The sequence below is a fragment of the Aquarana catesbeiana genome, linkage group LG01 (genome assembly GCF_042186555.1).
Source record: "Aquarana catesbeiana isolate 2022-GZ linkage group LG01, ASM4218655v1, whole genome shotgun sequence".
Classification (NCBI taxonomy): Eukaryota; Metazoa; Chordata; class Amphibia; order Anura; family Ranidae; genus Aquarana; species Aquarana catesbeiana.
This window is the reverse complement of record NC_133324.1, coordinates 46,249,465-46,274,266: the sequence shown is the minus strand read 5'-3', so window position 1 is coordinate 46,274,266 and position 24,802 is coordinate 46,249,465. Positions and strand designations below refer to the sequence as shown.

The window sequence follows — 24,802 nt, the reverse complement described above, 5'->3', positions numbered from 1 at the left end:
TTTTGCCATTATTTACCAAAGAAATTAGAAGAATCGAATTGGCTGGTAGGAAATGCAAGGCTTTCTTTTCCCTTTAGATCATTGCAGTCATTAGGTTGAATTACTTGTCTGCCAGTTATAGTTCTATATATTGTCTACCTGGAATGAATAATTCAGCATTTGGTAGATAGTGTCAACCCATTCACAATGTAGAACAAAGGCAACTTGGAAATCCAAGTACCTTTTTTTACGGCCTCCTAGAAAGTGGTAGGAAGTCAAATTTCCCCAGAAAAACATTTCTATATTGGAACAGCTTATAAAAAGCTTCGAGGGTTTTTCCAGCTACCGGTTTTGCCCAATAACAAAATATAAATTTTGGGTCTCATTGGCTGTAAGTCATTACCATGGCAGTACACATGATGGCAAGGACCAGCCCCATACCACCACAGCCATTTATAGTCGAAGTAGGGCAGCCCATTGGTGGGTTCTCTGAGTCAACAAAAAATAAAGTGCTTTTAATTATGAATTTCTATCATAAATTTATAGATGCATTTGTATGAATACTGTAGTTGCCCAGTATTTTTTTTTTTTTTTTTTATCTTGGATACAGTAAGGGGGGTTATAACCCGTCAGGTTTTTTGAAATCTGTGTCCCATTGGGGAGATTTGCCTCACTTCCTGTCCCATAGTCAAAACCGGAATTAAGAGGAATTTCCTGCAAATTATGGGAATCTTTTGAGGACCCTCAGGTCACCAAATCTAGTGTCCCCATTGAAAGACTTCCCCTCTATTACTGTACTGGAGACAACCCAAAATTTGAGATTTTCTTTAACTTTCGATGATAATGGTAAACAGGGCAAAAAGGCTAAGGGCTCATGCATACAAGAAATTTTTACAGCTGCTGTTATGCCCCGTACGCACAGTCGGACATTGATCGGACATTCCGACAACAAAATCCTAGGATTTTTTCCGACGGATGTTGGCTCAAACTTGTCTTGCATACACACAGTCACACAAAGTTGTCAGAAAATCCGATCATTCTGAACGCGGTGACGTAAAAAACGTATGTCGGGACTATAAATGGGGCAGTAGCAAATAGCTTTCGGATTTGTGTACACCCGATTGGAAATTCCGACAACGGATTTTGTTGTCAGAAAATTTTATAGCCTGCTCTCAAACTTTGTCGGAAAATCCGATGAAAAATGTGTGATGGAGCCTACACACGGTCGGAATTTCCGACAACAAGGTCCTATCACACATTTTCCGTCGGAAAATCCGACCGTGTGTACGGGGCATTAGGGGTGTCTGATGTGTTTTTTTTTTTTTTTTTGTTTTTTTTAACTGCTTCTAAATGCCCCTTCATGTAAGCCTATGTGTCCATGCACACATAAACTTTCAGAGGTGTTTGGAGGCATAAGCGTTTAGGGGCAGTAGAAAAAAAAAACAAAAAACCACAGCCTGTGCATGCAGGAGCAGAGGCTATTGAGCTGTAAAAACGCTGTAATAAGCATTTAGCCGCATTTAGCAGCGTTTGGCGTTTTTACATTATAGGGAATGTTTTTACTAAAAAAAAAAAAAAAAAAGCCACAAAAAGCGCTTAAACGATATTCAAAAATGTGCAGCTCATTTCTAACACTGCTTTTTCCTGGCAGCAGCTCTGGTTCTTTTAAACGTCCTGTGTACATGAGGCCCAAATCTCCCTAACGGGGGAACAAACAGATCTAATCCATCTCCCCTCTATCCAAAACTAAAAAAAAGTTTTGCCTTTAGTTTAGTTAACCTGTCACTATCTGGACACTTGCATCTATCCCGAGCACTTAAAATGTGTGTAAAGCCAAATTTTTTTTCAGATATTGTATATTGTATTGTTTCCTCTCGGGAACACCAATGATGGGGCAGCACTATTCCTCTCAGGAACACCAATGATGGGGCAGCACTATTCCTCCCAGGAACACCAATGATGGGGCACTATTCCTCCCAGGAACACCAATGATGGGGCACTGTTCCTCCTGGGAACACCAACGATGGGGCACTGTTCCTCCTGGGAACACCAACGATGGGGCACTATTCCTCCCGGGAACACCAATGATGGGGCACTATTTCTCCCGGGAACACCAATGATGGGGCACTATTCCTCCTGGGAACACCAATGATGGGGCACTATTCCTCCCGGGAACACCAATGATGGGGCACTATTCCCCCCCCTTCCAGGAACACCAATGTAGCAATACCCCCCCTCCAAGGAACACCAATGGGGCACAATACCAATGGGACCCCCCCAGGAAAACCAATGATAGGGCACTAAAACCTACCGCCCCCCCCCCCAGAAATACTTATGATCAAGTCAAGGGGCACTTATCACGATGTATGTACTACTAGTATTTTATACAGCCGCAGTGCCGCTACCTTATATCACTGCTTTTTCTCGCCTCTCTCTCTTCCCTCGAGGCAGCAACGGGCGGGGCTGAGGGGGGAGCTGACGTCAGCGAGAAGGAGAGGCACGGACGTGCCTGTTCACATACGGCGGCGGCGGCGCCGCCTTGTACACAGGAGGATTCTAAGGGACTGGCAGGGAGGAAGGTGTGGACCAACTAATCGATAATGAAAATCATTGACAACGATTTTCATTATCGATTATTATCGATAATATCGATTAATTGTTTCAGCTCTAATGTATAGGAGTCTGCCAGGTTATTTTTTTTTCTTTCTTGTGAACCATTGGGAAAAGTTCCCTTCACTTTCTGTCCCAGAAACACAACTAGATGTTAACTGAAATCTTCCAAAGTGAAAGAAATCCACCTCTTAGACCAGGGTTGTTCAAACCTTTTAGTACGGGGGCCACATCATATATTTTATGACTGTTTGCGGGCAAAAAAAATTCCCTTTCAGGGTCCCCATCAGAGTCAACCCTTACCCGAGGGTCCTGATGAAACTCTCTCCTTACCTCGGAGTCCTCTTTAGAGCGCCCCATGTTAGTCCTTATCAGAGTCAGAGGAGGGCGGGGGGATCGAAGCGAAGACCATAGGCAGCTTCTGACCCAATATTCAATTTGTGCACACTGAGGGTACGCCACTGATCTTAAGCCGGTCATGGATTGAAGTTTGGCTCATTTCGCAGGTACTGGCTGTGATTCGATCCATGTATGGGCAGACTGATTGTATCCAAGTTGATCCATCGATGCCCCTAGCAGTGATCAGCATTGTGTTCTGCTGACTGGGAAGGCTCCCCGCGTGCCCCCCCCCCCCCCCCCCCCGCCAGCAGCACGCAATAGTGCTGTGGGAGGCATTTTCCCATCAACAACTAACTGTGTTGATGGGAGAATCAAGCTACTTCCTTCCCTTCCAGGCCTTTGGACTGCTCTAGATGTTGCCTGTGGGCTGTTGTTTGGAGACTCCCATCTTAGACCATTCACCAAACAAGCGTCCCCATTGGTATATTTCCCCTCACCTCTTGTTTGAGAACAACTCTAAAACTTTGGATGGCTCCTTTCTGTTTTGGCGACAATGCTCCGCAGTGCAAATAGAGGGTGAATCTCCCAAATGGGGACACAACCGCAATAAAAACTGGATAGAAGGTCTAACTCTTCCTCACCAAAAATTGAAGAGAAGGCTCAGCCACCTCTTATCGGCTTACAAGGATCCACCAGGTATCAGGCACATAATAAACGGATATAATGGAGCTCTTTCATTTGTAAAATGGAACAAAATGGAACAAATAAGAGGAGATTACATATCCTTTAAACTTGACCTCCCCTCTCCCAATGATTAATCCCTAAAAGTGAAATCGAACACCCCAAATGAAGGCCAGCTCCAGTTAACACTACCTTCTGTAGACTCTGTTCATGCTGCGTCAAAAAAAGTTTAGAGGTCCCGACGCCAGACGGGGAATGCCGGGATGGTGGTGGTTACTTTCAGGCCTACTACATAATTGAGTACAGGTCAGTTCATGAAAGGGAAGAGGATGCAACTTTCCATAAAATGGCTTTTCATCCCAGCTTCAGATAATGTTGACGTTAATTGCATCTTTTCTCTGATTTCCTATTGTGCTAATTTTGTATCTTTTGGAAGTGCAAAGATATGGAATCAAACAGCAGTACAGCCTTTCTATTTCTACTTTTGGTCCCACGCTGTGTTTTTATAATCAGACGTCTTCACCATCACCACCTGTACCATTTCTGTCCGTCTCACAGGAACAATGAACTGTATGCATGAATATCACGCCGTTGTTCGGACAAACAAGCATGCCCCATTCCCGTGGTGCCCCAGAGTAGTAATCGTGCTGAATCTATTAATAGTGCTGTGTTTCTTTTTTTTTTTTTTGGATTTATGTCTTTTTTTTTTGTATATCGCACTTGCACCTTATTATTTGACCTCTGGACTTGACGCATCTAGAAGTACATTTTAATGACCGCTCCACCCAAAATAAATTACTCACTCCCTTACTCCTACGCTAAGACAGTAGAAGGAGCAGACTGGTGTGCTCATCTGTCACTCTGCTCTCTCCTCCTATCAGTATGTTTCTTGCACTGCAGAACACCTTGTTGGCTCCTTGAGCTACTTTTTCTTGCCCATCTCCAATCGCTTCTGTACAGAGATTGCAAGAGGCTGATACCAAGACAGAATCCGTTGCTTGCACTTATTGCGCTAAACAATGCCTTTTAACAATGTCTTAATGCAGTGTTTCTCAACTGTTGATGACACTCTTTAAAACTATGCAAAATCCTGAGGCACCCCCAGTCTAAAGTGTAAAAAAAAACCTTAAATGTTACTTATCAGTGGGTAACCTGAGCCTGTGACGATGCAACGCAACCACCTTGATGAAATTGAGTTCACATCAGAAGCTCCCCCAACACACCAGAGGCCCCTTCATCATATCAGAGGTCCCCATGCACATCAGAGTCCCCCAGCATATTAGGCCTCATGCACACTGCTGGTCCTAAACTCTCGTTTCGGAGCTTTTGGCGTTAGTAAAAACCTATGTGTCCATGCATACAACCGAGTTTGGAGGCAGTTAAATGTTCTTCTCATGAATGCAGAAGTTGCAATCAGGAGAGGAACGTTTTGGCAAAAAACTCCAAACGCGGTGTGAAAGTGCTAGCTGTAAGGTAGATATTTGCCAGAACATCAAGGATCGGCACAAAGTGCCTGCGTGACTCCGAAAGGTTACACCTTTCTTGTTTTGTGATCATGCAATAAACTACCCGTTTGGACTCCACTTTGTGCCGATCCTTGGTGTGCTGGCAAATATCTACGTTGTGACTTGAACCAGTATCCAGCTGGTTGTTGCTACAGCACCCAAACCTTGAGAGCTTATACCAGGAACGTTTGCGATGGGAATATGAAGTATTATTTTTGCCACATTTAGGGTTTTTCTGCTGCCAGTAGAGTTGATGTCTAGGAGTGTTACAGTGTGCAATGTAGCCTTAGAGTCAACCCTTCATGTCAGAAGCCCCCTATATATTGGACCCCCCCCCCCCCCCCCCCGGTCTCGGAAAATTGGGACCCGTGCTCACGGCAACCCAGGTGGCACCCCAGGGAGTATCGGCACCCTGGTTGAGAAACACTGTCTTAATAAATCCAAAGCTGCATTAATTTGTATATTTTTCATTTGCCTGGAGTTTAATTTTAAGTCTACAGAGTCACCATCGCTTTCCAAAATGTGTTTTGGGCAGAGCTTGTCTTAAAATATAATAGGCTTTTTATAAATGTCGAATATGTTTTTAGCAAGTTGTTTTTTTGTTTTTTTTTTAATTAACCTTGTTCTTTTTAAACATACTGGGAATACGCAAAAGGTGGTAACAAGTGTGACTATTTGTTGATAGTCCCCGTTGTAATTGTTCACTTCTTCAAAAGGTTGTACCAATGCCTCGTACAAGGCAAAAGAGATCATAAGCAGGACCCAATTGGACGATTATTTATTGAACTCTGAAGACCTTTAGACTGGTGAAAAACAATGAAGAATTTCTTGTAGACCTTGTGAAGAAGTTCTGGTTAATGAAGGACAATCACATCTCTTGTGATGCATCAATACCACTAGCCCTTAAAAACATCGGCATGTTGTGGTATAGGATTTGCCAGTCTAGTGTCCAAATTACAAACTTTGGAAGGCCTGAAGTAGTATTACGCTCTCTAGTTACCCTATGCAAAATTGTGGGAGCCATTTTGTGCCTGGAAATGGTTGTCCTCTCTAGCATCCAATCAAAATGTATGCCTCGCTTTTCTACAGTAGACAGAAATCGATTGTTTTTTGTGGGGGGGGGGGGATCTGCATTTTCCACAATACATCTTTGTTTTGCCCTTTGAAAAAAACAAATGGTGGAATATTGACCAACGCCTTAAATTATTCAGCCTTCCCAAGCGCCCTACAGTCTGAACTGCTACCAAAAGCTGATTATTGCTCAGCTGCTTTAGGCTTCCTCCATTGGCTGGAAGATAACCACTGTCATCATAGTGAGTTGCCTGTTCTCTGCCATTGGGTAGGAATGATTGGCTAAAAGTTACCCTTTAGCAGAAGAGGTCTGCAGGTAGCCTAGAGAAGTTCACAGGTAAGTATGCAACAAATTTTGTTAGCAGCAAGGGTGCCAATGTAGGTAAGATTTTCTATCATGTAACAGGTCCATTTTAAAGCTAGATGTATAAAAAGTCAAGCTCTTGGTTCAAAATGGCTAATTTACACCTACAGCAACAAGTCCAAAACCATCCGTAGAGATCTGATTGTCCATGTTGGTTGGCTAGATTGATAGTTATGGTGGTGATGGATAAATCTCTTTTCCTCCTTTGCATGGTAATTATAGTCACACTTTCAGGTAATTTAACATGTTAAAGCAAAGACGTCAAACATGAAAAATTGAGATACAAGAGAAATTTGGACCCTTTATGCCTGGGTGTTTTTTTTGCCTCCCTAACAGAGATAACACATTCAAAAGACATCCCACACTTGTAGTATAGTCGATTTTTATATCTGATGGGGGGGGGGGTTTGGTTGGTGAGATTTACCTTCTAGCAGTGTGTGTTTTTCCTCCTTCCTACACATCTGTAGGTATTGTTCCACACCCAAAGCCCAGCTGAAATCCTTTTGGGATGGCGAGACACCATCTGGCAAGGAGCCACCACTAAAACCATGTGCAGACAGTTTGTATAGGAGCAGTGCATACAGCAAGCTTATAGAAATCATTTGCAAAGCTTTGGCCAGCTTCAAACAGCTTTGTTAAAGACTTCAGCACCTCCAGTGGGACTCGGATGGCATTTTACCACGGTTGCATGATAGTTTACGTTTTTGGGGTAGTATTTGAGATGTACACAGACACGGATAACAAGTGTAATAATATAGGAAAATATAACAAGAATTCTTAACTAAAGATGCTGTTTTTCCACGGAGTACCATCCACTTTTCATACGGTGTGGCAGAGATGATCACATACGCATGACCGATGGCAAGCTCTGATGTGAGTTTAAGCTGTAATATATAGAACTTGTGAGTAAAAAAAAAATGGCCAACCCCCGGCTGACTGCCCTTGGTGCAACGTGACCTTTTTAAGGACTTGGTCAGTTTGTAATGACATTCTTTTAGCATGAAGTCATCTAAGGTAACTAGGCTTTCTTATATATTGTGGGACAACTTTAATAAGACAATATGAAAAATGCAAGGGTTTCGACCATACCCTATTGCCCCCCCCAAAAAAGTTTGAATGTAAATACACTTTTTAACCACTTCAGCCCCGGAAGGGTTTTCCCCCCTAATGACCAGGCCATTTTTTTTTGCGATACGACACTGCATTACTTCAACTGACAATTGCGCGGTCGTGCAACGCTGTACCCAAATAAAATTCATGTCCTTTTTTTCCCACAAATAGAGCTTTCTTTTGGTGGTATTTGATCACCTCAAGTGGCTGCCAGCAGCTTTTCTGTTTAAATCTTTTTATTAAGATTTCAAATGGTAGTAGAACATTGTAGGTAGACAAAGTCAAGTACAAAATTAGAGCTGTCAGCATAAGGAGTATGCAGATAGTGACAACCATACAAAAAGAATTAAGGGGTCCAACCATGGACCCATAAAAAGTCCCATAGCACAGCACTCAGCCTGCGAAGTCTCTGTAAACCTCAAAAAAGTCCATGCAAAAAAGGAGAAAGGCTGGTGCCATGGAAGTCGGCTAAAACATAATTTAATTATTGCATGTGAACAGCAGTCAAAAAGAAAGCCAACGCGTTTTGTCCGTCAGGCCTTAATCATGGCTCACCATGATTAAGGCCTGATGGATGAAACGCGTTGGATTTCTTTTTGACTGTTGCTCACATGCAATAATTAAATGATGTTTTAGCCGACTTCCATCAACCAGCCTTTCTCCTTTTTTACATGAGGTATGAGAAACTACATCAATGTGGATGTCCATGTAGAGTCCCATATAGTAGAACATATACAGCTATATTTCTAGAAAAGGCTAGACCAAAAAATGAGTCTTATTTCAGGGCAACATTGTGATCCCAACAGAAGGGTTAAACAGAACTACACCCACTCATTCTCCCCGACTGGGCAAGTGAAAACCATAGTGATATAAGAATTAACTTGATCTAATAGAACAACTGCTAGCAGCTTTTAAGTGACATCCAGCACTCTCATTAGGACTATCTTCACCTGGAGCTGAATGGTACTTGAATAGCTTCAACAAAGCTTCCCAAAGCTTGGCCAAAGGTTTGCAAATGCTTTGTAGAATAATTGCTGTACAAACTGCTCTTATACAAGCTAAATGTATTATGTAAAAGGTCTAAGGGCTTATTCTCAGAGGGCGGTTGGCAGGCGGCTGGGAGATCTGTCGCCTCCTCTGCAGCTGTTTTAACCCTAAAAAGGCTGAAACACAACTCCGCAGCTGCATGCATTACATGTGATTGTGGCAGGGCCCCGATTACCTTTAATGGGTGGCAGTCGGCGGTGGTACTACCAAATGTCACAGGGTTTATTTTTGCCGTGGCCGCAGCCTTGAGAGGCTTTATGTCTTTGTGTAAGTGTGTGGTCGGGAGCGGGTAAAACCGCGACCCAGCTATCTGCTTTTACTGCTCCCTGGCTGCATGTCTGAATTACAAGGCAGAGTCGACCTTGCACTGATCTGTCCTAACTAAAGGGAATTTTGATTGGTTGATTTTACTTGCTGCTCTTTAAATTGGCACTTTGCTCCTTGCACCTATTAAATGTGTGGCATTTGAGTAGAGCTTGAACCTCCTGTAGTGGTATCTCATCACCAAAATCCCTGAAGGATATAGAAATCTGTACAATCTAACCCAGCACAAGCACAAATATTAGATAGCATTTTGATTTTTTTAAACTACAGCTGTTATTGGGAGAAAAACCTGTCAGTATCCTACATTACACTGGAGAAATAGGTCTTCAAAATGTTCATTTTTTTTACATTTCTATGGATAGTAGAGTTGTAATTTGTGTGGGAGTGACCTAAGTGCGTAGAGATGGATAGGTCTGCCATCTCCTAAATGGTAGCTTTCCAGTTTGATGCTTGCGCTCATTCTCATTCGAATGTGCGCACAGATCATTTCATTTTAGACGGCATTTTTTTTTGGTGCAGATGACTTGGTGCATTGCAAATGGGCGTTAGAGCTTTCAACTCAGGAATTTTTGATGTGATCGTATTTTTTCATGACGGCACTGCAATAGTGTACAATTTGTCTGAGCTTGAGTTTAGTAGTTAGGGGTTACACCAAGTGGTACTTTGCCCATGGAGGACAAAGCAACAGGTCCACTTATTATATACTACGTATGTGCTGCCCTTGCCAAAATTTCTGAAGCTCTAGCACCAGTAAAGAAAAATGGTTTTCGAAGCTGAAGACTAACACCACCAACCTTAAGAGGTTTGAAGAGTCTCACAAAAGGGTTTCTTTTGTGGAGTGTAGCATGCGCTTGTGTCTGGCAAACACTGTGTTCCAAGTGGGGGAAAGGGGAGATTTGGGACTTTATATGAGGCATAGGACTCGTAGGTAACAATGCCTCCATCCCTGTTTGATAATTTATTTCTTCAGCACTGGGAACATAGTGTATTGAAGGCTATAGATCACACCAAGTACAAGTGTGGATGAAGGGATAGTAGGACCAGGACTAGACTGTGCAGCTGTTCATCCACGTTAGGAGAAATGCAGTTAGGAACCATACAAACACATTTAGACAGCACTCAGTGCCCTGGATAATCACTTGTGGAATCGTGGGGAATGGGAACCAAGTAACCCAAGTTATGGTGAAAGGAACACTTCTGTTTATTACCCACTGTGGGGAGATAAATTCATTAAAAAGCAAACGATACCAAGTTGGAGGTTCCGGACACTGATGGGCTAAGGTCTTCCAGTCCAGTGGTCAGTTGGAAGTGGCGCCAAGCGGCTCGTTAATCCTGGCAGGGAACACGCCAGCGCGCTCAGATGACGTCACTACAGGCGCTTTGTCAGGGACTCTGAGTCATCCATCTTGGTCCTCATGGTTCCATCCGGCATCCGGTAGTGACGTCATTCGGGCGAGCTGGTGTGTCCTGGCCAGATTTAAAGAGCTGCTCGACTCCACTTCAAAGGGTTGAGTGATTGGCCCAAGCAGCCCTGACCACTGGACTGGAAGACCTTAGCCCATCGGAAAAAAACAAGAGTAGGGTGCACAACTGATTTTTTTTCAACTGCTACTTTCACCATAACTTGGTCTGGGTTACTTGGTTCCCATTCCCCATGATTCACCCACAAGTGATTATCCAGGGCACCGTCAAAATGTGTTTGTATGGCTTGTGTCTGGCAGAAGTTGGATGCTCACAGAACAATAATGTTTAAATAAACTTATGAAAAAAGCAGTTGTGTGTCCTACTCTTCTTGTTGGTGTATCTCAAATGGGAGACGAAACGCGATTACAGCCAGAGCTGAGTTTATAAGCATGAAAGCAGAATATATTTTTGTGTTTTTGCTACGTTAGACTTTTTTTTTTTAAGCAAAGCATGCCCATTTTCTAGATAGCGCTCTGGTTTTTCAAGTGCCATGTCCGAGTGGATTTGACAGTGGAGCATAATGCTTGGCCTCTAATCTCTCTTACCTTGCAGCTTTTGAAGATCACGACAGTGCTGTGGATGACCGGGACAGCGATTACCGCAGCGAAACCAGCAACAGCATTCCTCCACCCTACCACACCACCTCCCAGCCCAACGCCTCCGTCCACCAGTTCCCCGTGCAGCCGCGTCTGCAGCAGCAAGGTGGTTCTCGAGAGTCCTGTGTAGACTCCATGCAGAGCTATGACTTGGACTTTCGGGAGAGAAGGACCATGAGGTAAGTTCTGCTGAAGGGAGAGCGTAAGATTTTTTGTAAATTATGTAAGGGTTTTGTTGGTTTTCAGTCTGATCTTGAAATGTTCTTTAAAATATATTCAGGAGCAGCAAATTCCAAATCTCAACATACAAAACCAGAACGATCTATAAGTCAATGTGAGTCTTTCGTTAATCTAATTCCTGGTAGGTCACTAATTTAAAACGCCCAGTTCCAAACTTTTTTTTTTTAATTTGGATAGAGTGCAGAATAGTTAAAAGCCTTGCAGCTCCTTTGTTTCGTTGATTAGATCCTGTAGTCAACGCAAAGCTGTGTACATGAAGTCAGCATTTTTATACATAGGTCTCATCTCTTTCCTGTCATTCTTATATGCCAAATAGGTGTTGATTTATTGCATTTTTGATAGAATGGAAGATTTTCTGAGACAACTTGATTTGCTGTATCTGAGAAGCTTTGCCATAATTAAATAATTTAAAGTGAAAAAAAAAAAACGCTGTCAGGTTTCTCTTGCTGTCTAAAGAGAAAAGAGCCAAATGCAGAATGCAATAAATCCAGATTTCTTTTAATTCAGACACTTAGATCCTAAACATTCCAGCATGTTTTATTTATTCAAACGGTTCCCATTCATTGGGGCTTTTGTGCTGTGTGTACTGGACCGATAAAATTGGAGGGATACTGGGGGGTAAATGGTAAAAATTCTACAAATTCCGGTTTAAGTGGAGTTCCACCCACTTTTACAACTCTTCAGCATCCCTCACTAAACTGGACACTGTAAACGAATTGGATATTTTTAAATTTTTTTTCTCAGCACCTACTGTATATTTGCTGTATTCATTTTTCACTTCCTCCTCCCTGGCCGCGGCCCATCGCATCATTTCCTGTTTGCAATGCCTTCTGGGAAGGGGCGGCAACTTCCTGTGACACTGCCGTTGCTATGGATCCTGACCTGAAACCTATTACACTGCTTGTGCTGCAGTGAGATCTGTGCGAGATCTGCAAGGTTGAGATCCAGGAAGAAATACAGTCTGGCTTCAGATGCCCACACTTAAGATGGCCACAGCCTGCTGTAAGTTTATAAAATAACAAACTACTGCTATAAACTAACAAAACAGACCTTAGTTTACAGACTAACTTTACTAGAATACATTAAGGTTGTGTATTATAGGTGTATTTTTATTTAAAAAGTATAATTTCAGCCGGAGCACCACTTTAAGCCTTATTCAACAGTCCCAAGCCCTAATGAAGGGGAACCCTTTAAATGCCTGAAACACGTTGGACTTTTATAAATTTAGAGTCTGAATTAAATTGAATTCACATTTTATTCCTCTTTGCACACCAAGTCTCCACTTGAGTTAAGATCCAAACTTCGGCCATTTTCTCTCTTGCACAAGCAGAGCAAGGATAGGTGTCCCCATTGAAAAGATTTCCCATTACCTTATATTCAATGAAAACTAAAAATGTGTCAATCCCGAAACCAATGGTCACCAAAACCAAGAGAGGAAGAAAAAAAAAAACTCTGTTTTGGTGACTGAAACATGTTGGGTGTTACAGGATACACCCTGCACTGTCCACAGCCTATGGGGCTATCTGTACCAACTGGGTTTGATTGCAAAATCGTGTTGTGCAATATATTTCATGTATGGGTATGTTATGTTTTTATCATTTAGGGCTATGTTTGCCCATCCTGTATATGCTATGTACTAATTAAAGTGGCGTCACTGCCTTTTAAACATTCTATACTGTCTACTACTCAAATTTCTGCCTTTAAAGTCCAAGGGGATTATTCCAGTGCATTGCACATGCTTTTCAATTTATTCCTAGTTTATCCGCTTCCCGACCGCCGCACGAGATGTACGCCGGCAAAATGGCACGGGTGCGCAAAAGGGCATACCCGTACGTCCCTTCGTAATCCTGGGCTAGCGGGCGCATGCACGCCACCGGCGGCGCGGGTGTGTGCCCGCGGGTCCCGCGGACTCTTTGTCCGCCGGTGGCCTGCGATCGCGACGAGGAGAGGCAGAACGGGTAAATGCCTCGAGGCATTTTTTTGTTCTGCCTAGTGACATGACAGGGAGATACTGCTCCCTGTCATCGGGAGCAGTGATCTCTGTCATGTCCTAGGTCGCCCATCCCCCCTACAGTTAGAACACACTGAGGGAACACATTTAACCCCTTGATCTCCCCCTAGTGTTCAACCCCTTCCCTGCCAGTGACATTTACACAGTAATCAGTGGCTATTTTTAGCTCTGATCGCTGTACAAATGTCAGTGGTCCCAAAATAGTGTCAAAAGTGTCCGATCTGTGCGCCGCAATGTCCCAGTCCCGATAAAAATCGCAGGTTGCCGCCATTACTAATAAAAAAATATAATAATAAAAATGCCATAAATCCGCTATTTTGTAGACACTATAACTTTTGCGCAAACCAATCAATATACACTTATTGCGATTTTTTTTTTACCAAAAATATGTAGAATAATACATATCGGCCTAAACTGAGAAAAAAAATGTTTTTATATATATATATATATATATATATATATATATATATATATATATATATATATATATATATATATATATATATATTATTTTTTTTTTTTTTTTTTTTTTTAATTATTTTGGGGATATTTATTATAGCAAAAAGTAAAAAATATTGCTTTTTTTTTTTCAAAATTGTAAGTCTTTTTTTGTTTGTAGCTCAAAAAATAAAAACGCAGAGGTGATTAAATACCACCAAAAGAAAGCTCTATTTGTGGGAAAAAAAAAGGACGTAAATTTTGTTTGGGTACAACGTCGCACGACTGCGCAATTGTCAGTTAAAACAACGCAGTGCCAAATCGCAAAAATTGCTCTGGTCATTAAGGGGTTAAAATCATCCGGGGCTGAAGTGTTAAGGTTTCACTTTGGAGGCTCACAGGGTTCAGGTGTAGGTTTTTTTTTTTCCATAATACATTTTTATTGAAAATTCAGCAAATTATATATACGGTGGGGAAAATAATTATTTGATCCCCTGCAGATTTTGTAAGTTTGCCTGTTTACAAAAAAAATGAATGCGTCTATCATTTTTATTATAACTGTATTTTAAATGATAGAGGCAGAATATCAACCAAAAATCCAGAAAAACCACATGATACAAATGTTATAAATTGAGTTGCAGCTCACTCAGTAAAATAAGTATTTGATCCCCTACCAACCAACAATAATTCTGGCTCCTGCAGACTGGCTCCAGTAGGTGCTCACGTGGTACACAGATTAGTCCTGTCAATGTAAGAAGGTGCTCCTAACGACAACTTCTTGGGTATAAAACCTGTCCACAGAATCTCTTTCTTCCATTCAAACCTCACCATCATGGGCATGACCAAAGAGCTGTCAAAGGACGTCGGGGACAAAATTGTAGACCTGCACAAGGCTGGAATGGCCTACAAGACCATCAGCAAGAAGCTTGGGGCAAGGAGACAACTATTGGAGCGATTATTCGCAAATGGAAGAAATACAAACTATAAGTAAAACACTCCTATGGAGCAAGGTACAAAGTTGGTCTGTACCTTTAGCAGAGAAAAAGCCCCAAAGCATAATGTTTCCACCTCCATGCTTCACTGTAGGGTTGGTGTTCTTAGGGTCATAATCAGCATTTTCCTCCAAACACAGCAATAGCCTAATAGTATAAAAAAGTATATTTTATTTATAACCACACGTATTGTTATAAATAAAATATACCTTTTTTATATCATTACTGTCCATTGTGCCTCTAAAGTCCGAACTTGGGCTATTTATATGCCCAATCTCTTTTTGGAAGAAATACAAAATAACCATCAATCGCCCTCGGTGTGGAGCTCCATGCAAGATTTCACCTCATGGGGTGAGGATGATGATGAGGAAAGTGAGAGATCAGCCCAGAACTACACGGGAGGAGCTTGTGAATGATGTCAAGGCAGTTGGGACCACAGTCACCAAACAAACCATTGGTAACACAATACACCACCATGGATTGAAATCCTGCAGCGCCCACAAGGCCCCCCTCCTCAAGAAGGCACATGTACAGGTCCTTCTGAAGTTTGCAAATGAACATCTAAATGATTCAGAGAAGGATTGGGAGAAAGTTTTGTGGTCAGATGAGACCAAAATTTAAGCTTTTTGCCATTAACTCGACTTGCCATGTTTGGAGGAAAATTATGAACCTAAGAACACCAACCCTACAGTAAAGCACGGAGGTGGAAACATTATGCTTTGGGGCTTTTTCTCTGCTAAAGGTACTTGCTGACTTTGCTGCATTGAGGGGCCAATGGACGCCGCCATGTATTGTAAATTCTTGGATGAGAACCTTCTTTCCTCAGCCAGAACACTGATGATGGGTCCTGGATGTGTCTTCCAGCATGACAAAGACCGAAAACATACCCCCAAGGCAACAAAGGAGTGGCTCAAGAAGAAGCACATAAGGGTCATGGAGTGGCCTAGCCAGTCTCCAGACCTTAATCCTATAGAAAATTTATGGAGGGAGCAGAAACTTCGAGTTGCCAAGCGACAGCCAAGAAGCCCTAAAGGATTTATAGAAGATCTGTAAAGAAGAGTGGACCAAAATCCCTCCTGAGATGTGTGCAAACCTGGTCACCAACTACAAGAAACGTCTGACCTCTGTGCTTGCCATCAAGGGTTTCTCCACCAAGTACTAAGTCATGTTTTGCTTGGGGATCAAATAATTATTTTACTCACTGAATTGCAACTCAATTTATAACATTTGTATCCTGTGTTTTTTTCTGGATTTTTGATTGATAATCTGTCATTTTAAAGTACACCTATGATAAAAATTATAGACCCTTCATTTCTTTGTAAGCGGGCAAACATACAAAATCTGCAGGGGATCAAATTATTATTTCCTCCACTGTAAATGCAATATAAAAACAAAAGAAAAAGAAAACGACGGGCACAGAGATATGGATCCTCAAAATTTTCAAAGAACACAGTCAAATGTCAAGAAGGTCAAGGAGAATAATTAACACTGCAAACATACACACAGCTAAATAGTCCTGGCAATCCCTTTCCTTAAAAAAAAAAGGAATATATACTTTGCATTTTTCAAAACAGAAAGTAACATTTTTTTAATGCAAAAAAATAATAAAAATTGTATTCAACTTCAACAGTCTCCCAGTGTAAATGGTTATTTAACATCCAGAAACTCCTTATTTTGTTTCTAGAATAACGTCCACAAGAATTTAAAGCCTTTCGATATTCATTATTGACATCTACCAATGATTGTCAATCTTGGGCTGCTTGGTTATTGAAAACCTCTGTTACATACAATTTGGGGCCCTTTAGGAGAGAAGTCATCTCTATTTTATTTAAAATCAATAATTGCATGTGAAATTCGACAGGCTGAATGTACCCAAGTTTATTGATCAACTTGGGTACATTTAGCCTGCCCATACATGATTCAAATCTGAGCTGCTTCCAGCCCAACAGGCCAAGATTCGAACCATCTATGGCCGGCTTAAGTACCATATGTGAAATCAGGGATGCTATATTGCACTTGTTATAAGGACATTTGCTAACATACTGTAGATACTTGCACAGTTTCGTGAATATGTACATGAGCCAACCAGTGCTTGTTGGAACAGCAATTTTCAGATACCTGATTAGGCCTCATACAACTTAGAATTTAATGAACTGAAAGCGGTAAGTTACTGAATGGTCCCATAGCTCAGGCACATGCAGCAGTAGCTTGGAAAAAAAAAAAGGGAATGATGTTAATATTAATGCAATCTTTAGTAGTATTTTACAGGTATCGCTTATCTCGGTAATGGAGAACTTTCCACAAGTCATGATGTTAAACTATTCTGTTTCTTACTATCTTCTGCAATGTTTCTACCCTTACTTTTCTTTCCTTTCAAGGAGATATGATAGCGTAGATTCCAGTGCAAATGGACGGCACGACCTAGAGTCTGCGTCTGAATCTAGTCAGCTGACAAGCCGCCACTGTTCCTTAGAGAGCAGGCATTCTCTAGATCTTTCTGATAGGTGGGTCAACTTTTCCGTTACTCCCTGTACACCCCCTGCTTGTTACGTGGTCTTGTCCTGTGCCGTACGCAATGTATGTCCTCGGTGTCATTGCTGTCCACAATTACAATCCGAATGTAGCTTAGTGTGCCAGGAGCCATCATCACTTGTCGAGGTGGTAAGGTCTCCTTCTTCAACAGTCATCTTGTGTGACTTTTAGTCACTTGCCACAAAAATAGCCCAAAAAAAGGTTGCTAAATTTCCTTTGTCACAGAGAAAGGAAATAAGGTGACCACTTGTTTTGAAGTGAGGTGAAATTTTGCAAACAGGGATGCAGCAATAAAACCGTATAGAGTTTCTTGCCCATCCAGACTCTATACAAAACGTTGGAGCATAAGGTCTACTCTAGTAGTATTTTATGCATTTTATATAGTATGCACTTTATAGTTACAGTACTAGAAGCCAGCCTAAAATATCTCGACAAAGTCCCAAGATGCCAGCACTCTAAGCAGTCCAATTACAGAGGAAAATATTCCAACTTTTTGGGGTAACAAGAGTCTTTTTAAATTGCCAAAAACAAGGATCCTTAACCACAAACAATCTAGTCTATCGTAAGTCCAGTTGGTAAACCGTGATGTGACTTCCTAATGGCAATTAAAAAGGGTTCTGTATTTAGGACTGCGAAGTTTGAGACTCCTTAAAGCGGAACTTCACCCTAAAGGGGAAGTTATGCTTTATGTCCCCCCCCACCCCCTATAAAAATTTGGGGGGGTACCTAGTTTTGGTAGGTACCCTCTCCCACTTCTGGTCGGATCACCTAGGCAATTCCACCAAAAGTTTGGCCCTTCACCCCCCTCCCTGCCCGTAACCTCTTGGGGCACATCGCAGATCCTACGAGGCTGTGGGACCACTCATGCAGCCGGAAAGGAAGCTGGCTGTCAAGCTTCAAGGAGTCACAGCTGGCTTCCTTCACTAAAAATGCCTGCGCTGGGGATCCAAAAACTCGCGAAGAACCAGCCCGGGTGAGGACAACGCTGGATCCTTGGACAGGTAAGTGTCCTATTATTTAAAGTCAGCAGATACAGTATTTGTTGCTGCTGACTTTTAATGTTTTGCAAACAGGCTGAAGATCATCTTTAAATACTAGATGGCCACTATATTGGTGGACCCAGACCATCGCTGCTACTAGTAATTGTGTGCTTCCAGCCTTGTAGTAACAGATTAGGGAAAGTCGCCTTCTGTTTCAGCATGACTTTGCCTTTGTACACAAACAGTGTTATCAAGACATGGTTTGTTGTGGAGGGACTCGAGTGGCCTACATAGACCTCAAATCTACAGAGCACCTTTGGGATGAATTGGAAAGCCAATTACTAACCAGGTTTTCCAGGTTTTGGAATAGATTGTCTAATGAGCTAGGTGTGATGGTCAGGTGTCCACAAACATTTAGCCATCTAGTATATTTTAGAAGATTTATGTTTAACTTAAGCCTGTGGTGACTGAAAAGTGGCAGCTGCCATTGTGACCTCCAGATGGAAATACTGGTTGCTTGGATGTTATGAAAATCTAATGGCTTCAATACTTTGAGTCAACAATTTGAAGCAGATATGCAGATTAGAAAAGTAAATTCCAAAAGCCTCATCTGCAGACTTGCTCTAGGAAAGTATTAGACAGATGGTTAGCGTGACCGCCACATTGGCAGCCTCCATGTTTCAGTTTACAGCCAGTTGCTGTCCTGTGAGTTTCTATATAATTTACTTGTTAAAGTGTAAATGGGGGCAATGATAACATATGATGCAGTTTGTCACCAGTTTTTTTTTTCTCCGAGTCCCCCCCTGTAGCCACATATAATTACCTGTTAATCCTGCCAGTAGCGCCATTATTTTTCCACTTCTTGCAATAAGGCGACAACATTGTTTATCCTGCAGTGAATTTGTGTGGCAGTGTTGTCACCCTGTGAATAGAGTAGGCTTAGGTGGACCTGTAGCTGTAGTCGAATAGCTTGAGCTAGGAGCTTAATGGCCAGAGCAAATAGCGATGACAAGAGACAGCCTTGCATTGTACCCCACGATATTGGTAATACATCAGAGTGATATCTGCCATATTGCTTGGACACTTTTGGGAACAAAAAGAGGCCATAATCCAGTTCAACAACAGTGGGCCAAACCCCCAGCACTTCAGTTTTAAGTGTAAGTAATCTCAACTAAGGGGAGTCAATTGACTTTTGCATATCTAGTAAAGGGAGCATTAAGGAACATATTTCTTTCTGTGTGTAATGTAAAGCAGAAGTGAAATCCTGTAAACAAGGTCACCTACCTATCATCCTGGTACAAACTCTATTTGATCCTTGGAAATTAAACTTGGCAGCACCCCACGAAGCCTGTTCACAATTATCTTGGTTAACAGTTTAATCTTGATATTAATCAAAGAAATAGGGCAGCAGTTTGCTCAGGAGGTATGGCGAGGAGCTTTGTCTGAGCACATTTTAGTAAGGCGAGGGGGTAGGGTGTCTGGGAATTTTTTCTATAATAGGTTGCCAAAAAAACATCAGGACCAGGTTTTTTTGCAGGGTTTCAAAGTTGTAATAGGTATTTGAACATCTTCCAAGGTAATTTCCATGTCTATGGAGATCCTGGCAGACTCTGAAAGGTGGTTCCTTTTGTAAGCACCACTGGCAGTGTTATATGGTTTCTCACAATCCTTCAAACTTGCTACTTTTGCTGGACAGCTTGTCCTGTTAAAAGGCTGTGTTAATGCTGCTGACAAGGCAAGTCATATACAGCATGTCATTTCTGATTTTGGCCCATGGTTCCACTTTAATGTGGAAATGCACCAGAATTCAGCTATGGAAACTTGGGTAGACCTAAAGTAGCACTAAGGGAAACAAAAAATGCCATCTTAAATGCAGTCTGTCAGTAGCATTAACACAGCAGTTTTTATTTATGCCAGTCTTCTCCGTAGCGTAGTTATGTTACCTGTTGATCCTGCCCGTAGGTACAATAAAACCTTCTGGATTATTGCTATTGACAGACTGCATCAAATGTCATTGATTATGCCCACTGGAAGATCTGCCATTAAAAAAAATTCACTAAATCCTTCAGAAATGGGAACGTAGACACATGACTACCTTCCCAACCCCATCTAGTTTCATCAATACTGAAAAAATACTTAAAAGATTACATCATGGTGTCCTCTATGTAGTCCTGTAGAGTTTAGATTAACTACTATGTTGTGTGCAATTTTTGTTCATGGCAAGGTTTTGTTTGTTTAAAAAAAATGTTACAATTACCAGATATTCCTTTTGTATAGTGCTCCTTCCTTTTTCTTTTTCTGTTATGAATTCTCATAAGTTGGTATGTAAGCTGTTTGGTAAACAGTGTTTTTATTTTTTTCTTCTTTTTTTTTTTTCATTCTTTTCCCCATTCCTTACTTTTTCCTTATACATATGGTAGAAATCCCTCCTTAGTTAGAAAAGATAAAATTAGAATCATTCCTGTAGAGACAAGAGCTGTCGATAAAGAGTGGGAAGATGAATGTGAAACCTTAGGCAAACAGCACATAGAAGACTTCCTGAAAGAGAGTCGAAAAAATTGGCAGGTCGCCAACCTAGCAAAGAGAAATCTGGACATGGAAATGCAGTTAGGTCTTCGGCAATTAAAATCCAGTCAAGACCTGGTTCCAAAATCTTTTTACCATTACCCTGAACAGTATAACACTATTGACAGACGGAAAGGGAAAAAAAAATCTTCCAGTCATCGCCTTCAAAAGGTTAGCAACGGTGTTGCACCAAAGAAGAGCCCAGATCTGCAAACTTGGAAATCGCGAGATGTTGAATGCACAAATGATGTTATTTGGTCCAGTTCATCACTTGAGCGTAACGATGATTCCATCATCTCCTTGTATCCCGTTTTACGACCCTATAAGAATGGCTTGCTGGTGAAAAGTGGAAAGCAAACGTATAATCGTGATCCAAAAGATGTAATTCAAATTAAAATATGTCAGAAACCAGTGGACAAGAAGCCAGGCATTATAGGTCACAGTTCTTCACTTGATACTTTGGAGGAATATGACAGTAGTGCTTCAGATGGTCAACTGTCCTCACCAATTTCTGGGGATGAGTTGGAAGAACTTGCCTTGCTTTCACAAAACTGGGGTGGTCCTAGCTTGTTTTACTCTAATGGGTTCACTGTAAAGTCTCTTAACTCGGGTTCAGGTGATTTAAAACCTGGACATTATAAAAATAGTGGGAAATATGGCTGCTCGATGCATAGTCTTAAGTTATCTCCGGTTGAGGAACCAAGTGAAGAATATGTAGATACGATGGATGAATTGCAGTGTCTTGTTGAATCTGTTTCAGAGTACTTGGCTGAAAAAGAGGAAGAGATTAATAGGTTTCACACCTTACCAGTCAGTAATGTAAACAGTAGTGGCACTGTGAAAAAACAAAATCCTGAAGATAAAATAGAAGACCTGACTAATGACCTAAATAGGGGAAGCTCAAATAACGAAATGAAGTCGGAATCCCTTCCTGATCTGTCAGGCATTAAAAACACAGTGAACTCCTTATTTAGTTCATTCACACAGAAGGTTGGTTCTGGGGCAAAACACATAACCACATCCGTAGAAAAGATTGTTTCCTCAGCTCCTGAGAAACAACAGCTTCCCAAAACTGGGGGCATATCAAAAATATTTAACATTCGTCTTAACATGGGGACCAGTGATGTGAAGAAAAGCAACAGTGAGAGCCTTGGCTTTCAAAGCGGGCAAAAATCAAACTTGTCTGGTGGCTGGAACATACCTGGACATGAAGCCAACAAAAACAAAGAAGGCTTCAGCCAATCTCAAACAACCCCTGCTGCTTCTCTTCCATCTCCCAGCAATCTTCCTTCACACCAGTATGCTCATAAGCGTGTTAATGTTAATGTTTCTCAAAAGGTACTTCCTGAAAAAAGTGCAGAAGCACCAAATATGATAGACCCTGTATGTTCAGTTAACAAGCCATCCTTAAACAAAACTGACTTTTCTTCTGAAAATAATAAAATCAGTGTTGTTGATGTTAAAATGGATGGTAATATTTGTCAACTAGTCAACAAATTGGACCCCAGTGATGTAGCAGGAACACACTTAAAATCTGCAGAACTAGATTCTTCTCTGCCTAAATCTGAAGATAATTTAAAGCCAACTATAGATGTTAGCAGTAGTGATCACAAGCCAGTAGCCAATGATGTTTCTGAAGCAGCCAAGCGACCCGAGACAGAATTCTTTCATCCTTTGAAAAAGTCCTTCAGTCAGTTATTTTTCCAGTCATCAGATAGTTCAACCAGTAATACAAGTAGCATGGAAAATGCAAAAAGTTTCAAATCAGAAACAGACCTTCGTAATAATACTTCTGGGTTAAGCAAAATTAAAATCCCCTTTTTCAGTTCTTTCAGTTTAGTGGGCAAAAATGATTCTGAGAGCAGCACAGCTGTTTCAAAATTACCTAGAATGGCATCTTCTGAAAGTGTTTTCTCAACAGATGAAATGAATAAAATTGCTACTAATGAATCAAAATCAGAGAAAATTTTTAATAAGGAAGCCCTTTTAGGTGAAGTATTTGTCAAGGACTCTCTTCAAATTAATGAGAAACGACCTTTAACCACGTTTAAAAAGCCAGAAAGCATCCCTATGATCTTCCAACAGCGGGCAGATGAAAATGAGAGCAAAGAGCAAAAAGGTTCACATAGTCTAATACAAAAGACTGCGCATAATTCTGAAATGGATAGTAGCCAAAAGAATCCCAAAATGGATATACCAAACACGTGCCCTAGGGCTGAAGAAAGCAAGGAGAGCACTAAGGGATTTATCTCCAGGCTCTTTAGGTTTTCATCGACTGAGAACCTAACTGCAGCCAAGGAAACACTTGTCAAAGAAAGTGTAAGTTCTCAGGATAAAAAGTCTGGAGGTTTCTTTTCAGGGTTGTTTAGGGTTGCATCATATGATAATCTTTCAAACGTCAAACAAAATTCTGCAAGCTTTGTAGGACCCCAACAAAAAGAATGTGTATATAGCAAAGTTCAAAGTGATGGTAGTGGCTCTGTAGAAGAACAGCCTGGAGTATTCAGTAAGCTCAAGCTTTTTTTGCCCGCTCAGAAAGAAAATGAAAGCAACGTAAAGCAAACAAATAAAAATGGTTTAGAACAAAAATGTGGTGATAAAGTCAGCATTGATCAACCACTTAGACCTTTAGATTGCCGCTCACGTGATGTTTCTGTCCAGTTTGATTCAGAAACTGAAGATTCTGGTTTGTTTTGGATGGATGACTTCGAAAATAGTTTATATCAGTGTGAAGGACCCATTTCAAATACTCATACAGGGCTGGAAGAAACAAGAAGCTTTACAAGTTATGAGTGGGAGTATGATGATCCAGACTGGTGTGCAGAATTGCCTGTGGAAGAGTCCTTCGCTTGTTATGCCCATGGAAGCACTGAAGCTAATGAAATGATTAGGTCTCCTGAAGTACCCGATGCTATCATTAATTTGTGCAAGAAAGATCAAAATGATAATGACTGGATTTCATTTGTACCGTTAGAAGAGGGGCATTTGAACACGAGGGACTCTTGTTTGATTGTTACATCCTACAAACAGGATATTAATTTTACCTCTGCCCAAAAGGATGAAAGTAGTTTGAACAATGGGTTACCTCTTGATTTGAGTTATTCCTCGCAGTGTGACCGTTCTCTGTGGAGCTTGATCGATCAAGATTCTTTGCTTTTTAGTGAAAATGCAATGTTCTGTCTTGAAAATGAGGAGTACCTGGAATGGTTGGCGTTGCTAGAATTCGGTTTGTGGTGGCTAGCTGAAGATGGTGATTGTGGATATTACATGTATAGTGATGGGGTCTATGTGTATTCCTTGTTAACTGATCCTACAGGTGAATATGTTTATGTCTGTGAACCAGACACAGAACTATACCTAGACTATGAAGACTACATTGAACCTGATTACTTGGCAATGGACGATATTATAGTTTGTGGATTTAAGGTTCCTTTTGGCAATGGGGATCTACCATGGTTTGTTGAAGATCAAATGTATGAGAGCCACTCATTAAATAGCCCCATTGATTTCTCTTTACCAAGAAGTGATCAGTTAATGAACTTAAACCTGGAGACCTTCTCTCATATGTTTGAAGAATCTATCCACTGCCAGAGAGACCAGCCTGTGGATTTTTCTGCTCGCAAACTTCGAAAAATGAAAGTGGACCTTCGATCTGATGGTGAAAATGTTTTCCTTGACAAACAGTCACTTGACCTAACCATGTATCCACAGTGGCATACTACAAGACTGGAATCAAGTGTACAAGGGCATACAAAACCCCTTCCATCAGGATCCTCAGAAGCTCATAGAGCCTTTTCTTCATTCCCTAATCTCACGGAAGAATCAACGTCGAATAATGAAAAATCTTCTGAGAAAAGTGAACTGAAGAAATCCATGTTTAACCCTGTATCTTCTTTATTTTCTTCTCTTGGGGGCCTCCTAGCTAAAAATGAAGATGATAAACCTTGTACCTCC

At 41.3% G+C, this 24,802-nt stretch overlaps 1 protein-coding gene across 1 annotated transcript in view; it reads left to right on the top strand.

The window, feature by feature from the left end:
• The window catches only part of LOC141130885 (protein unc-13 homolog B-like), a gene marked incomplete in the record, with an annotated part of 525,591 nt that overhangs the window by 183,184 nt on the left and 317,605 nt on the right, over positions 1–24,802 (top strand). The window contains 2 exon segments of the mRNA XM_073618170.1: positions 11,047–11,269; positions 17,150–17,275. Coding sequence (XP_073474271.1) covers positions 11,047–11,269; positions 17,150–17,275 — 349 coding nt within the window.